The sequence below is a fragment of the Schistocerca nitens genome, chromosome 2, assembly GCF_023898315.1.
Source record: "Schistocerca nitens isolate TAMUIC-IGC-003100 chromosome 2, iqSchNite1.1, whole genome shotgun sequence".
NCBI lineage: Eukaryota > Metazoa > Arthropoda > Insecta > Orthoptera > Acrididae > Schistocerca > Schistocerca nitens.
In genome coordinates, this window is record NC_064615.1 from 554,578,635 (window position 1) to 554,596,648 (window position 18,014).

Sequence of the window (18,014 nt, forward strand, 5' to 3'; positions counted from 1 at the left end):
TAACTTTTAACAAGCAGTATTTATCATATTCAATGAAATGTCAAGTACGTAATTAATAGTAAAGGTATGGTTTGGCAGCTTATTGGTTGCTACACCTCCGAGCTAAAGGCCTGGAAAAAGAACCCCTCCTCCCCTGTCACCCTACACATTTTAAGTGTCACTTATCATGTCTTTGCCTTTGGCAATGTTTCTTACTGTGAATGGGGCTTTTTTTCACCATGAATTGGAGTCCACACTAAACCATAGGTGGTCCCCCTTAACCTTCAGGTTTATGACAACTTTCTTTGTAACTGAATAGTAAACTTCACAAAAAAATTATTATGTCTCTAGAGATGTAACAGGTAGGAATAGAATTTTAATTCCCATCCTGATATAACATTGATGAGATAACAAAATAGTAATAATTGCTAATAGCAACACAACACATTTGCCTCTGGTGCATTCTTCTAGGAAAGTGTTGCCAAGGACCGAATGTGAAACTGACTACATTTTGTCAAACAATAAAGAGATTATTCGGATATAACAATTCTAAACCACATTCAAACCGCAAATGATAAGTCACTTGTAAGATGTGAAAAAATATACATAGTTAAAAAGAATTTGTTCAAAAATAGGGAAGTATATTGGATCACATTAAGTAAAACGTTCAGCTACATAAAATATTACCAGGTTACCTTCCATTAGGAAAATGGGTGCAGTCAGTGACTGTGATGTCATTTATAAATTATAGAGGGCAGCAATCAGTCATCCTTTTCTTGTAGGTTTTATTTGCCTAGCCATTATCAATGCCCTATTTTCTAGTCTCGATGCATGTCAGTTCCCTGTTGCTCAGGCGTCAGTCACAGTTCTTTGAATACTACTATATAAAAGTAACAATTATTTGAATACTACTGTATAAAAGCTTTTATATAGTAGTACTCAAAGAACTGTGACTGATTCCCAAACAACGGGGGAACTGACATGCATCTAGACCAGAAAATAGTGCATTGATAATGGCTAGGCACTAGCAGAAATGTGGATTTGCCAAATAAAACCTGCAAAAAAAGGACAACTGATTGTTGCCCTCTATAATTTATGAATAAAATATTAAGCTTATACATATAGACAAAAGAGATCAATTATTTAACAAAAATATTTATGAAAACAAAAAAAGATGATGCAGGTATAAAGAAATCAAAACAAAAGAAAACTAACAGAACAGTCCAAATATTGAAGAGGTATAGGGAAATGATACACTGCGCCAAATTAAACAAACTATGGCACAGAAGATAAGCATGTTTAAATTGCAATGGTTAAAATTAGAGGCAAAGTAGTCCAAAAGGCACTATCAAAATTATTTAAAAATTTCTTCAGAGGAAGTAACTGTTATATTTCATAGGGAATAAACCTGTCATGCATTAAGAAACTTTAGACACTCCACTTTCTCTCTATGAAGTACAAGATATGGACCAAAACTTTTCACAAAAAATAAATAAAAATAGATTTTAATCAAGCAGAGTTTCTGAATAGGAAGCATATTTCATGTATTATCAGTTTTGGATCATGGCAGGGAGACACAGGTGTCTAGTGATAAAACTTAGGTTTTCACATACAAGAAAAATATACACTGACAGTTAATACAAAACACAAGAAAAGCAGCAAAACAACCAGGGAACAGACTGGGATAAAAGATGTTATTGTGACTGAAACGAAATGGAGATGGATGAGATGTGTAGCCAGGAAAATGCATCACAGATAGACCATGGATATTCTTTGCTGCATTCTGTGAAATAAGAAAAGGACGAGAACACACTGGAACAAACTTTGGGTACGGTACATTAAAAAACATGTAGGAACAACATTGATGCACACAGCTGAAGACTGTAAAGGATGGAAATGTCCAAATGCCTTTATATAACAATGGATGTAAAATAACTGATGATGATGATAGCATTACACTGGTTTCACTAAATCACTGGGATGAATGTTGGGTTGGTTCATCCACAAATGTTATAGGCAATTATTTCATCATCCTTGCTACAAGGGAGCAGTGTTCTGTCTCTGGCATCAACGGCAAATTGAGTCCATACCTTCCTTTCAAAATGCTGTAGCTTCTCCATTTTCAGTCTATGGCATCACATATAAAGTAAATACGGGCAAATATATGTCCTTCATACACACTGATATAAAAGTCACCTAACGTTAATAATAGTTAGCTGTTACCAGAAAATATTCTAAAGAAGCTGCTTAAATTTGTTGCATCTCCCACATGATTAATTTAACAGAACATGATGTGTGACAACATGAATGAATGTAAACACTGTATAAGAATATTTACCAATATCTTATTGTAAAAAGGGACATATCATACAAAATATCTGTACATTAATACTGACATATATAAATACTGCCCCTCAAACATGAAAGTGACAAATATCTGGCAGAAAGCTGCACTGTAACTAAAATAAACATTTGTATTAGAAATGTGCCTGATTCAAATATCTCTTCATATTAAATAATTGCAAATGAATGACACCATACAAAAACTTACAAAAGATACCTCATTTAGTCTAATACACTCATCCAACATATGTATATAAGCACTACTAACACTATGCACAGAGCAACATCAATCTGCAATGAATTTAATCCACTAATGTGATAAACCTCTCTGTCGCTACAAAGACAATCAACGTAACACCACTGCCGTCATGTGAGGTCCTTTTAAAGGGTTCAAGTCCTGTAGAACATGTATGTAGTCATACAAAAACTATTCACAATGAAAATTAACACCAACACAGAACTCACATAACATATGTTGTGCTGAATTCAGTGACACCACATCATTACAATACAAATGAAATTACACCACACATGATACCTGACACTATATCTAGCTGAGGTTGTAAGTAATTTTGTGTGTCCATATATTATTATGGAATCATACTTCACTTTCTAAGGAAATTTACCTTCTTCATGCAACTTCTTTATGAGATACTCCCATCTGTCTTAAGAAGGATCTGTTTCTCTCTCTTCTTGGTCAGCAAACTGTTTGTCATCCACCTTTGGGGAATTCGGTGCACTGCTGTTTACAACAGTTACATCAGAGGATGGTTTCTGCATCAGCCCTAAAATGTTGAGGACACTTGGTGGCTCACTATGTTCTGTAAACTTTTCTTGTGGTTCTAGTAATTTTTTATCTGGTGCACTTCTTGAATTGTCACTGTCATCTTTCCTTGGGGGCACAAATGCTTTAAGCCAACGGTCACTTGGGTCTTCACTTACATTATCCGTATCATCAAGGGTGACAAGAGGAGGGAAAGAAGCAGAAGACAATTCAACAATTTTTGGGCAGTATGGCACTGGGTACGCTGTCTTCTCATCACACAGTGCTAAGTGCCGTGCTACACAATTTCCACTGGAGGATGTGAACCCACACACACAGTACATGGGTTTTTCTAATCTACTTACTCGGCCCATGTTGAACTGTGACCTGTTCTTTATTGAGTCTTGGTGAAATATCAACACATGGTCCATCATTGCCTTTGTACAACAAGTCGCATACGAACAACATGCACAAGATATTTCAGTTGCAAAATGGTTGTCCTTTATTACTCTCCCCTCACATTCATTACACAAAGCATCCTCATCAACACACACAATTTTCAGGTCTGTGAAAGATTTAGAAGTATACAAACTTTTTGAATTAGGAGAGCTAGTAAAAACATTTTTGGGAATAATCATTTGACAAGGGTTTCTCACAGCAGGTGGCGGCTTTGGCATCATTATATCAAAACCAGCAATATTCATAAAAGGAATAACTTCATCCTGTCTACCACAAAAACTTCTGTGATCTCTTGTTTGATGCTCTTTAAGAATATCTTTATGTGCAAACCATAATACACATGTACTACATTTCATACAAAGAGATTTTCTTTGGTGCTTTTGCAGATGATTAATGAAGAAGAAAATATTCTGTGCAAGTATCTGTTTTCTCTTGGAAAGTGCAACCACCTTTAGACAGAATGGACACTGCAGCTTCATAGTGTTAATGTGTGTTTCATGGAAATGGTTTACAACATCTTTGTGTAAGGATGACCTAAATTTGCAAATACCACATTCATATGGCATTTCTAATTGGAAATGTGTTGTGTGCATGTGAGATATTAATGTAACCCGTGTTCGAAACTTTCTCTCACAAATACGGCAGACAAGACTTGTGGAATTATTAAAATGAATTTCTTCAAGATGCACTTGCAAAGCATACTGACTTGCAAAGAATTTCAAACAGTACCTGCATTGTAAATTAATGTTAATTTCTGGCAGGTCTTTGCCATTTGGCTGTGCATGACAAATCAAATGCTGCAACAATTCAGTATTATTTGGAAAAGTTTGATAACATGACTGACAAACAATGCCATCTGTATCTTTATGTTCCATTTCAAGTATGTGCTTTTCCCCTGGCAGTTGTCCATAGTAAAATGTTTCCAGTTGTACCATTTCTTCTGGCAGAGGGAGTGTAACTGGCTGACTTGCACTGTCAACAGCTATTCGTTTTGAATCTGAAGATTCAACTGATGTATTTGGCCGTTTCTTTGCACTTAGAGTGGGTGTGGCTGGCTGACTAGCACTGTCGATAGCTATTCGTTTTGTATCTGAAGATTCAACCGATGCACTTGACCGTTTCTTTACACTTTTCAGAGGTTTTGCAGGATCTGTGGGTCCGGTCTCGCGTATGCTCTGAGGAAGCAGATCAATGCCACTAACAGCAGGTTTTGTACTGGCATCACCTGGTATCTGGCTAGCTGACTGCTGTATTTCTGAGTCTTTTAATTTTGCTGGAAACTGAACTCCCGCTGGAGTAAAGGGCGGGGTTTTTAAGACACTGTATGTCCAGCATTTAAATGGATCTGAAGCAATTTTTGATAAACGAGTAAGCAAACTTTCATTGGAATCCAATTTCACTTGTTCCGCCATATGAGTTAACATATTATGGAAACCTTTATAAGGTGTATATCCCCACTGCTCACGCCAAACAAGCTCATCCAAAAACTGCTGGATTATCTGCCTGCTTAGGAGAGAGAGAGTATTTTGAAACATTTTTGGAACATTGTTCCGCAAGTAATTCATAACATTATGATTGCTGTATTTATTCTGGGCTGTTTGTTCTTCGCCTGCAGGTACCTGGTAAATAGTTTTGAATCCTATAGCTTGGAGAGTGGGTTTGTCCACAGTATAATCTGTTAAGATTATAGAGTCTTTATCAACCCATTCCTTAACAGGATTTAGAAGTTTTATAAAACGAGATTGATAATCAGGATCACCCATTTTAATGGGCTCTACTGCTTGTAACCTCACTATTTTATTAACTGGATCCATAATTCCCAGAACTTCTACTTTCACATTCCGTGACTTCCCACCATGTGCTGTTATTCCCAGGCTTACCACTCCTATTTCAATCTTTTTGTTTGGACCACCCATTCTGCTAAACTTCTCAGCCACTGCAGCTGTGCAAATGCTTCTCAGATGTGTGTAAAATCCCTTCACAAAGAGATTGTCTACTTTAACCCATTGAATAACATTTTGAATACTTGTCTGTACAACCCAGTGATATATGAGTTTAACAAGTACAGTGGGAGGATGAGGTGATCCTTCAAATATTGAACCACTGAAAACAGAAACAAATCTTTGTGGGCAACAGTCACTAATCCAAACATATCCACCACTGAATGGAAACTTACTGACATCAGAGTATATACCCAATTTTAAAGATATTTTCTCACCATATGGAGTTACATGTGTTTGACAGTATTGATCACTACGAACTAACCCTTCCTGAATCATCCATTCAGAAAACTTTGTTGGTGTGAACATCAACACTTTCTTCACTTTTTTGTCTAATTCAGTACGGTCTTCAGACAGCTGCACTGCAGTAACTTCTTTTACCCGTATGCTGGGACGAGCTGTCACAACAAGTGATGGGAATGTCTTCCCTATTAACTTATTGAAAGTAATTTCACGAGTGTCAGCAGGAATCTCACTTGGGCTGTCATCACATGTAAGGTCAACCACTGGAGCGCTGCTTGCACTATTAGGTGGGGGGACTTGTGGGTTATTTGGAAGTCTGCTGGGATTTTTATTAGCGGGTACACCAGGTGGTCTTCCTACAGTTACTGGTTGTACCATTAACGAACGTGCAGGAACTGTAACACGAGGTGCAGGCATCATCGGCCGAACATTTCTTACTAACGCAACATGACTGCGGCTCCTGAGTGTAGGCGATTTTTGTGGAATACGTGGAGCCCTAACAGGACTTTGACGTGGTCCATAGTGTGCAACACGGATGGATGGTGTATGTTGTGTAACTATACCTCCTGAAGTCGTGTTGACTGGCCGGGATGCTGAAGCATTTTCACTTAATGGTACACGCACAGGTGTTGGGTATCTTGATGGTGCTGAATTCGTGCTTTGTAGAACAATACCAACAGTATTCACCGGACGAATTGTTGGAGATTGTAAAATATTGTTACTCTGTAGTGAAATGTTTCTGTTCATTATGACTCCTGGAGCTTGCATTGGAGATGAAACTTGTAAGCTTGGTACTGCAACAGAGGTGAGTGGCACTGCCTTTGGCATACTTGGTGCTGTTGTTACCATGTGAGGAGCTAATGATGTAGGTTGAGAACCACTAACCACACCCATAACTCGTGTACATCTTGTGTCTCTCACTAGCAAACCGCAAGGTTGGGTGATGACACTATTAGTTGTCTGGCCCCGAACACTTGTTTGGTGTTTGTTTATTGGATTAGGTAACATAACCGGCTGGTGCGACACAAGCGACGATACATTCCGTGGCTGCAGCATGATCGGTTGATCTGTTATAATGGATGGTGCTACATCCACAGACGCGACAGGTTTCGACACGTGTGGCTTGGGTTGTAATGGTGTACATAGCCGTTCCAAAACGAAGCAGTCGTCGCTAATCCGGGTTACTAAATCCCCTTCACTTCTCCTCCAGTTTTCTACTACTTCTTTCAGTTCCGTCTTCTTTTGCTTTGCTTTATTACGTCTATCGATTTGAATTGGTGACAGATCTTCCGAATAACACTCCATATGAAGAGTCATGTTGTTTGGTCTTTTTGTTGTCCCTTTAGAACTCATTTTCATTATTACAAATGTTTTCCGATAATATGTACAAGTTACAAAAACTGCAGGATAACACACACACACACAAGCTACATTGTCACTGTTGGTTCGACAACTATCACAAACCGCGGTATTATATGTAAACTGTGTACAAAGATCTTCATTGTATACAAAGAAATCAAAACAACAAAGACAAACTGCAATTCCGTCCTCGGTCAAATCAAAATACATAAGAAGAAGTATTACACTTCCAGTGGTCTGTCATGCAGCAAGCAATGGCGCCAAACAGTTCAGATTAATTCTATTTATTTAAACTTCTCGTATCTCATAACACGGTATAAGCGCCCCCCAAACGGTCGGTAATATTGTGAAACACACGTAATCACAACGTTTACATGGGGCTCCCAAAACCGGATTTCATAAACCGACTTCCCAATACCGCTTCTGGATGGCTATGCCATAGAGTATAAATATCTATGAAGTGAGCATTTGGATGCGTAGAACGAGAAATCTTTCCGCAACATCTCCTGCTGTTCAAGTCAATTGGTATTAGGACGATGCATGTTAGTCCGTATAACGCTTAGCGTATTTTGAGTGTTATTACTTCTCTAGAATAGATAGATCATCTTCAGAACTATCCTGAAACTTTGTATATGCGTTTTATAGACATCATAACAATTTTTTACCTGGAACTGAAATAGATTTAAAGCTGTGAAGAGCAAAGGTATTGTGCTTTTTCGCCACAGTATCATAGCTCAGTTCCACTTTACTTAAGTTTCTTTGGGCGCGGAAAAAGAAGTGACAGCCAACAATACCTTTTTAGGTTTTCTATTGCGCTTACTCATGTTGTCGAATCTGCGTTCTAATTAATTACATCACAATGACACAGTATTGGGCGCCGATGCATCACAGAAAGGGGGGGGGGGGGCGCATTTGTAGCAAAGAAATTGCTACAGTAAATAAGCAATTTACACCATCTGGCAGATTAAACGCAGTTGCAAATTTATCTAGCATTTCTCTCGTAAACACATGGGCAAAAAAAAAAAAAAAAAAAAAAAAGAAAACGCAGAAATTAGCTCTACAATACGAGACATTATAATAACACGTCTCGATCTTTTGAAACATATAAAGCGCCTCACATCAATATGATATTCACTATTAGAGATTTGTTGTGCGTAGCTATGAAAAGTAGCTGGTCCTCCTTTCGTGTACTTCTCTTTACATCTGTAGCAACAACAATACAGCACCATGGCTATTGTTACTACTAAAACGTGTAGAAACGTATGTCAAAACAGGTGAATATGTGTAATATTAAAGTTTCGCTGTTACCACAAATTGCAGACAAGCAGTGATGTCCCAGTACCACGTGACTAGCCCCGTTTGATGTTGAGAACATGCTCAGTAGGCTATGCTCACTCTGTAGATATTTATACTCTATAGGCTATGCAAACATTTCATAATAAGTCCTGGAAACACTCTTCTAGTTGCCGGTTTTCCAATTCCGCAATCGATTTTCGCTCCTATGTAAACGCAACCGATTTTGAAACGTGCTTCGGCTGTCAGGTTTAATCTTGTTTTCAAAAATTTTCGGCTAATATGGATGGAGTGACTTTTTGTACACTGAAGTAGAAATAGTAGACTAAAGCTGTTTACATCTCATCTACCTGAAGGCAAATGGCGATTGTGCTGACTAAATCAGAAATGGTAACAGCTGTTTCCCAGCGCCATGTTTAAGTGGGCTATCAAATCCACTTCAGACCGTAAAATGTAAACACAACAGACGATTTTAGATATTCGCTTTTCTTCTTTCGGGAGATATAAACTTAGTCAATAACATTGACCGTCTAGGGGCGATATTGATAGCACCAAAGCTAGTGCCCTGTCACTCACGATTGGTACAGGAACTGAAATCGAGGGTAGGACAGGAAAAGCTGAAATGCTTAATTCCATTTTCAAATGATATTCCTTTACAATGAAAAACTGAGGAGAAGTGCCCCAATTTAATCCTCACACAATTGAAAGTGTCACTGTTGTTGAGAAACAGCTGAGATCGTTAAAACTTAACAAAGCTCCATGGCTCGATGGAATCATTGTAAGATTCCATACGGTTGTGAATTTTCAGTTAGCCCATCTTCTAACTATAATCTATCATAGATATCTCGAATAAAAAACAGTGTCAAGTTCTTAGAAAAAAGCACAGGTCGCACTCGTTCATAGAAAGGTAGAAGAAATGGGATAACGAAATGGTCTCCAAAACTGCCATCTAATAATCTTGACATCCATTTCTTGTAGAATCTTAGAACATATTCTGGGCTCAAACATAATGAGGTATCTCGAACGGAATGACCTCCGCCATGCCAACCAGTATGGATTGCGAAAACATGGATCTTGTGAAACCCAACTCGCACTTTTCTCACATGACAAATGAAAGCTTTGAATCAAGGCAGTCAGGTAGATGCAGTACTTCTTGATTTCTGGAAAGCATTTGACTCAGTACGACATCTACACTCACTGTCAAAAGTACGATCATACGATATTTGAAGTGAAATTTGTGACTGGATTGAAGATTTTTGCTATGGAGAACACAGGATGTTATCTTGTATGGAGAATCATCATCAGATGTAGTAGTAACTTTGGTTGTGTCCCAGGGAAGCGTGTTGGGGGCCTTGCTGTTCATGTTGTATATTAATGACCTTGTAGACAATGTTAGCAGTAACCTCAGACTTTTTGCAGATGATGCAGTTACTATAATGAAGCACTGTCTGAAAGAAACTGCACAAATATGCAGTCAGATCTTGATAAAATTTGAAAGTGGCGCAAAGAAACTTGCTTTAAATGTTCAGAAATGTAAAACTGTGGCCTCCACAAAACGAAAAAGTTAGTATCCTATGACTGTAATATCAATGTGTCACAGTTCAAATCCACCATTCCAACAAATACTTGGGTGTAACACTTCGTAGGAATATGAAATAGAATGCTCACATAGTTTCAGTTGTGGGTGAAGCAGGTGGTAGACTTCACTTCATTGGTAAAATACTGGTGAAATTCAATCAGTGTACAAAGGAGATTTCTCACAAATCACTCATGCAACCCATTCTGGACTACTGCTCAAGTGTGTGAGACCTGTACCAAATAGGACTGACAGCATACACAGAGGGATAGACAGAGAAGGGTAGTATGAATGGCCACAAGTTTGTTTGACCCATGGGAGAGTGGCACGGAGATGCTGAAGGAACTGAACTGGCAGACTCTTGAAGATAAACAAAATCTACACTACGACATACTACTTACAAAATTGCAATAACCTGCCTTAAATAATGATTCTCAGAATATAACACAACCCCCTACTTAGCCCTGACATAGGGATCATGAGGACAAGATTAGATTAATTACAGCACACACAGAAGTCATTCTTCCTGTGCTCAATAAATGAATGGAATAGGAAGAAAGCCTAATTACTGGTACTGTGTGATGTACTCTCTGGCATGTACCTTACAGTGATTTGCAGAGTATAAATAAGAGTGTAAATATAGATGTAGACCATCAAATTTTGGAAATATACTTCACTGCCTTGAAATATTGTGCAATCTGTGGGCAGTATTGGTAATATTCTTGACAGTTTCCCATGTGCTATAACGTATGCAAACCAAAGAGATTAGGTTTGTTATTGTGTTGAAAATGAGTGTAAGACACGACAGAGGAGCATCAGTATTGGACTTCATTGTAGGGCAGATGAGTACAAAAAAAGTGTTAAGAATGAAGAATTGTATGGTTCGTTGCTCACAAAATATAGGGAACAACCATGAAGAAGATGGTTTTTTAAAAAAGTAATTAATGGTAAATTATGAATAGAAGTATATATAGTGCCTGACTTGTAAAAAAGAAGTTTTGGTACTGTGACCTTCGAGGGATTGTTTTTGAAATATAGACTTCTTAAAACGTTATTTTAACGCTTTTCGGAAAACTTTAAAAGTGTGAATACACCATTTATTTTACATCTCCTCAACCACAGCAAAAATTCTATTATAACACACCTCAAAATCTGGAGTTGTGATTTTTTTCGTCGTTCTAAAGTGTACCACCACATATCAAGCACTATATATATTGTAAACGGTATAAGGCGCCAAAATTATACAGATGGCACATCTCGCAAAGCTTGGCAAAAAAGTCTAGTAACGTGTTTGTGTATTTCCCACAGTTGTCCCAGAAAAAAAAACCAGTTCGTCTCAGGATAATTGTTTTGGAAAAGTAGATACTTGGCCGTGCACGTACGTAAGCAATCAGTTCCTATTATTGCCCGCTGCGCGTATTGATGTCGCGAGCGTAAATCGTAAACACATAGGCAACTGCGGCCTGAGTGGCTGCGTCATTGTAATACACTGAGCGACGACAGTAGGTGAGTAACCTGTGCAGATGTTATTGCAACTCTGTTAACTGTTAGGATGGAAAGGAGATTTACTATAGCTGAACTATGCGATATGCATTTAATTTATGGCGAGGCAAAAGGTGTTGCGAGGGCAGCTGTACGAATTTATCGAGAACGCTTCCCACAATGACGTCCTCCTGCACGAAAGACATTTGCTGCTGTGCACCAAAAGTTTGTGTCATTGTAATTCTCTACTTGTATGTGATTATTATGCCTTTACATCTTAATAAATTACAGTAGTTATCTGCACCTTTGTAAATTTTCGTCCGTATGCGAAACGTATCTTCTGTTCTGATATGCTTTCCGTTTTTGTTACATCATGACAGAATACAACTGACGAGTACGTATTTAATTTCCTTAGATTGAGAGATACTGACTCTTTACTGCCCCGCGCAGAAGGCAGAGACCCACAACGCGCCGATCGTACATTGGAAGCTGAGGAAAGAATTCTGGACCGCATCCAGGAGGATCCTTCTCAGAGTACTAGAAGCATCGCCCGCCACGTGGGTACATCACACACTGTCGTTCATCGCACTTTGCAAGAGGAGCGTCTGCTGCCTTACCACATTCAACGCGTACAAGCATTGGAAGAACAAGATTTCCCTCTACGACGAGAATTCTCAGAGTGGTTTTTGTCACACAGTGCGCAGCATGATTTTGTCAACAAAATACTCGTCACAGATGAAGCGTCTTTCACTCGCGACGGAATAACTAATTTCCATAACATGCACACGTTGAGTGTACACAATCGTCGCCACGTAGTTGCAACACATTTTCAGCGACGATTTTCTGTAAATGTGTGGGCGGGTATGCTCGATAATTACATTATTGGGCCCTATGTTTTACCTGCACTTTGACTGGTAACTATTACCGAACGTTTCTATAGGAAACATTCATATGGTTCATATGGTTCTGAGCAATACGGGACTCAACTGCTGAGGTCATAAGTCCCCTAGAACTTAGAACTACTTAAACCTAACTAACCTAAGGACAACACAAACATCCATGCCCGAGGCAGGATTCGAACCTGCGACCGTAGCGGTCGCGCGGTTCCAGACTGTAGCGCCAGAACCGCTCGGCCACCAGCGGCCGGCATATAGGAAACATTGTTACCAACGTTGTTAGAGGACATTCCGTTAGGCATACGTCATAACATGTAGTTCCTCCACGACGGTGCTCCACCCCACATTGGTCACAGAGTACGCAGATTTTTGGATAGTCGATTTCCAGGACAATGGATCGGGCGTTCGGGTCCACGTCGATGGCCAGCACGCAGCCCTGATTTAAATCCACGAGATTTTTACTTTTGGGGCCATATGAAGGAACTTGTTTATGCTGAGTTAGTAAATAATGTGGACGAATTGACGCAGAAGATTTTAGATGCTGCCAATACCATAAAGGCCAATGTGCATGTGTGTGAACGAGCGCGACGGAACTGGGTTCGCCGTAATGAAGCACGTGTAGAAGCGAATGGTGGTCATTTCGAACATTTATTGTAATATTGGTGTAAGAGGAAACGAAGTAATGGGTTTTCTTTTCGTTACGATGTTGTTGTACAGATGGAAAATAATGTGAATTTAGTATTCGTTATGGCATTGCCGTAAAAAGGTGAAACAGTTGATCGTAATTAATGCACAACTATCTACTTGGTGATTGATTGAATTTGTACTAATGGAAATACACTGCGTTTGATATTAGCTTGTCATTACTACTACGACCTTCATTATCGACTAGTTGAGAAACGGAGTGGTTGTATTCAATTCAAGTAAAGCGAATTACACATTCTTGGCAACCCAAAAACCGTTAACATTCCTTTTTTCGGTACCACCTGATTATCACACCACGTCGTTGTACACGTCTAATGATTTCAATCCCCTGGTCGGCTCGTTGCCTTTCTCTGGCCGCCCCGTCAATGTAGGCAATAAGCTCGGTACGCCGTGTACTGTCGGTTGACTACGTAAACAGAAATGCGTATACTATCTATCCTACGAACTTTAGGTTTTAATAATACAAAAATAAAGTACATGATACAAGAAAATGTCATTAGACTTTTTTGTCAAGCTCACCCAGATGTACCATCAGTATAATTTTGGCGCCTTATACCGTTTACATCCTATATATATATATATATATATATATATATATATATATATATATATATATATATATATATATAATAAGGTGTATTCAATTCAGATGACACTAACTTCACTTAATGAAGGTTTATTCAGCACGTGCACATACAAGAGCACAGAGCGAACTGCCAGAACACATATGGTATATATACAGTTACAGAACATTCCAGTACAATGATTCTTGACATTTGTGGATATTTCTAGAATTTACTCGAACCGCATATAGAAATTAAAATTCTGCAGTTCAGGTGAGTTTTGAACTCACGACCCTCAATGCAACAGTGCAGTACCACCCCACAGTGACGGTGCTACTCCGCTTTTTCTGCGCCATTGCTCCCTCCTTAGGAGAACAGCATCTCCGTGTTATGTCCTCATAGTCCAGGAACGAGTCATTGGTCCTGCATACTCCGACTCCTGATGACTGATGTTCGCCTTGGAAGTGATCTTCTTAGAACTTCCTTTGCCGCTACGTTCTTCGTCACCTTTCCACTTGTTGCCTGTCACTGGAGCTTCGAATTTACCCTGGCTTGCAGGATCCTTATAGGGCTTCATTCGAAGGACATGGACCATATCTCTGATCTTTCATCGCCTTGTGTCGGGGTCGAAATCTTCAACTTCGTAAGTAACACCAGACAACTGTTTTACAACCTTATAAGGTCCAAAGTAGCGCCTGAGGAGCTTCTCAGAGAGACCAACCTTCCGAGCAGGAGTGAAGATCCTGACGAGGTCACCAGCTCTGTTTAACACCTGGTCGATGTAGATGTCGTCCACATCATCAGGATGTAACGGAAGCACGGTGTCCAGTGGTGTCTTGTTTGGCGGTGTTGTAGGAAAACGTCACGAAAGGTAGCACCTCATCACAGCTGCTCTGCTCAACATTGATGCACATTGATAGCATGTCGGCCATCGTTTTACTAAGGTGTTCAGTGAGCCCATTAGTTTGCAGATGGTAGGCAGTTGTTATGTGATGAGTAATGTTGCATCGACGGTTCATCCCTGTCACAAGATTCGATTGAAAAACTTTCCCTCGATCCGCAATTAACGACCTTGGGGCACCGTGTTTTAATACAATGTCTTCTACAATGAATTTGGCTACCTCGAATGCTTAGGCTACTTTTGTAATGGCATAGCGTGTCAGATAATCAGTGCAAACAATAATCCATCTATTGCCACTAGCAGACGTTAGAAATCGTCCTAGGATGTCAATCACAACACGGTGGAAAGGCTTTTCGGCTGGTGGAGTTGGTATGAATCGGCCGGATGGTTTCTGGGGGAATGTCTTTCTCCTCTGGCACTCTCGACAGTGCGACACATAGTGATGGACACTCATAAATAAACCTGGCCAGAAAAATCTTTGGCAGATCCTATCGTATGTCTTAATAAATCCTAAATGTCTGGCCTCAGGTGTGACAAGGAATTTCTGTAGAACATCTAAGCGCATGTGTTTAGGAATCACTGGTAGCCACCTCTTTCGAAACGGATCAAAGGTTTTCTTGCAAAGTAATCCATTAACTATCTTAAATTGTCTTTTCACATCCTCTCACCGATTTAAGGCAACCATAATTTGAGATCTCTTGGCATCCTTCTCCTGCTAAGCAGACAGATACTGGAGTGCAGCGAGACAGTCACTATCTTCATCAAAGTCTTGATGGTCTTGCACTGGGTTTCTTGAGAGACAGTCGGCATCTTTGTGTTTTCTTCCACTTTTGTACACTATGGTAATGTCGTACTCTTGGAGATGTAGTGCCCACCTGGCGAGTCGTCCTGTTGGATCCTTAAGACCTGTCAACCAACAAAATGAATGATGGTCTGTAACAACTGTGAATTGACATTCACAGAGATCCTGTCAAAATCTGTAAATGGCCCAGATCACAGCAAGGCATTCTCTTTCTGTAGCTGAGTAGTTTCTCTCGGATTTTGTAAGTGTCCAAGAAGCATAGGCTATAACCTTCTCTTTTCCATCCGAAATTTTCACCAGAACAGCACCGATCCCACACCCACTGGCATCTGTGTGTAGTTCTGTAGATGCCCTCTCATCATACAGTCCCAATTACAGGGTCAGTCGTCAGAGCTTTTCGCAGCACATCGAAAGAATCTTGTTGAGCACCACTCGGGATAAATTTAGCATCGGCTTTTAACAAGTCTTGGAGTGGCCTGGCTTTGATACAAAAGTCTTTGATAAAACGACGGTAATAAGAACATAATCCGAGGAAGCTTCTCACATCTATAATACTTTTAGGAATATGAAATTCAGTTATAGATCTTACCTTTTCTGGGTCTGGCCGCGCACCTTCGTTCGACACAAGGTGTCCAAGTATTTTGATTTCTTTTGCTTCAAAGAGACACTTTCTTGGATTAAGTTTCAGTACGCCTTGTTGGAGACACTTAAGAGCGGCCCTCAGTCTTTTTATGTGTTCATCAAATGTCTCTGGGAACACTATAATGTCATCTAAATAACAAAGACACATCGTCCACTTCAGGTGACTTAGAAGATTATCCATCATTCGTTCAAAAGTTGCTGGCGCATTATACAAACCAAACGGCATTACCTTAAACTCATACAGGCCCTCAAGGGTGATGAATGCACTTTTCTCACGATCAGCCTCATCTACTTCGATGTGTCAGTCTCCCAAGTACATGTCCATGGTTGAGAAAAACTTAGTCCCCTTCAATCTGGTGTATCGTCAAGTCGTGGAAGAGAGTAAACATCCGTTTTAGTTATCTTATTAAGCTTCCTATAATCAAGACATAAGCGCCAACTGCCATCCATCTCCTGACGAGAACCACCGGTGACGACCATGGGCTCTGCGAAGGCTGAATGTTGTTATTCTTCATCATATTCTCCATCTCGTCGAGAATTATTCGACGTTCCGTTGCTGACACACAGTATGCTCTCTGGCTTATTGGTTGATGGTCTCCAGTGCTAATCCGGTGCTTCATCGTCCATTTGTCTAATTTACTCCTCACCTGTGGATTGAAGCATTCAGAGAACTCTTGAATAATGGCAAGTAGCTTCTTCTGTTGTTCCTTAGTGCGATCTGGTGATAGTCGAGCTAGAAGACCTTGTCTCGTAGTGGTAGCGCTAATTTCGCCCACAGACTCGGCATGGGAGGTTTCTATGTGCTCAGCTGTTCTGCAATTAACGGCTCAGCGTTTGCTACGTATAGCGTCTTGGAAGGATCTGCGGTTCTCGGCAACAGTTAACAATCTACAGTTCGCCGAATCCGTCCTTAAACGAGACGACGAAGGCTGGAATGACCAAGTTATTCTTCAGTGATATGCTTCTCTTACATTACACTACAAGATCCATAGGTTGATGCATGGCATGACACATGACACTTACCTTTCTAGCGCTGACTACAGGAATGATCACTTGATCCAGCACACATAGTCTCCACACACTCGGATGTGCGTCTTCCTGTCCACAGTGTCTCATCTCATTTAGCATAATCTTCGAACGACATCTTCTTGTTCATCTTCGTCGTCCCGGAGTTGGCGTCGGCTAAGATTGAACTGCTGTATTCTGGCGCGGGCCTCATCAAATATCCGCCGCCTTTCTCGACAATAGCGCACCATATGTCCCAGTCGTCCGCAGTGGAAAAATACTGGTTGGTTATCCTGGGTCATCCAGACGTCAGTCTTCCTTGGTGCCCAAACAGGTTCCTCATGCGGCATTGTAGGGACGCAACTTCGCCTGGGTCTCGACCTTTTCACCGTTTTAAAGGGAAATGAAGGACGAGAGATTGGGTTCAACGTCTGTTCAACTTCCTCCCTTATGACCTCTTAAAGCGTCTCGGTTTTTTGCTCGCCGTGCAATGCAAGTGCCTTCTGAACTTCTTCTCTCATTATCTGACGTAGAGCACTTGTAAACAGTTTCTTCCTCCACCGCAGACATCGATACGACGTTTGGAAGCCGTTCAAACTTCTTGCATGTAATTCTTTTGATGCATTGTCTCGATATACTGGCACTATTTTATGAATCGTCTGCTGTCGATACGTCCTTCAGGAGTAGGGCTTGATACATGTCCTCAGCAACACCCTTCATGAGATGCACAACCTTATCTTCTTCATTCTAGGATCCACTATTTTACACAGCTCCAAGACGTCTTGAATGTAGGGTGCCGTAGTTTCTCCTGGACGTTGTGCCCTGCACTTCAATTTATCTTCAGCCTTGCACTTCTGTCGTTGTGTGTCGCCGAAATACTTGCGCAGTTCCTCCTGTAATACTTCCCAGCTTGTGAATTTCTCCTCGTTGTTCTTATACCATTGCTTGGCAGTGCCCTTCAAGTAGAAAAATACGTTAGCCAAACACATGGTGTCATCCATTT

General features: G+C 40.1%; 1 protein-coding gene across 1 annotated transcript; it reads right to left on the reverse strand.

Moving 5' to 3' along the window:
- Window positions 1-1,292: 1,292 nt before the first annotated feature.
- On the reverse strand, window positions 1,293-7,275 carry LOC126236580 (uncharacterized). Its single transcript, XM_049945995.1, has one exon. The coding sequence runs from the start codon at window positions 7,144-7,146 to the stop codon at window positions 2,989-2,991; it is 4,158 nt and encodes a 1,385-aa protein (XP_049801952.1). The 5' UTR covers window positions 7,147-7,275; the 3' UTR covers window positions 1,293-2,988.
- Window positions 7,276-18,014: the final 10,739 nt, after the last annotated feature.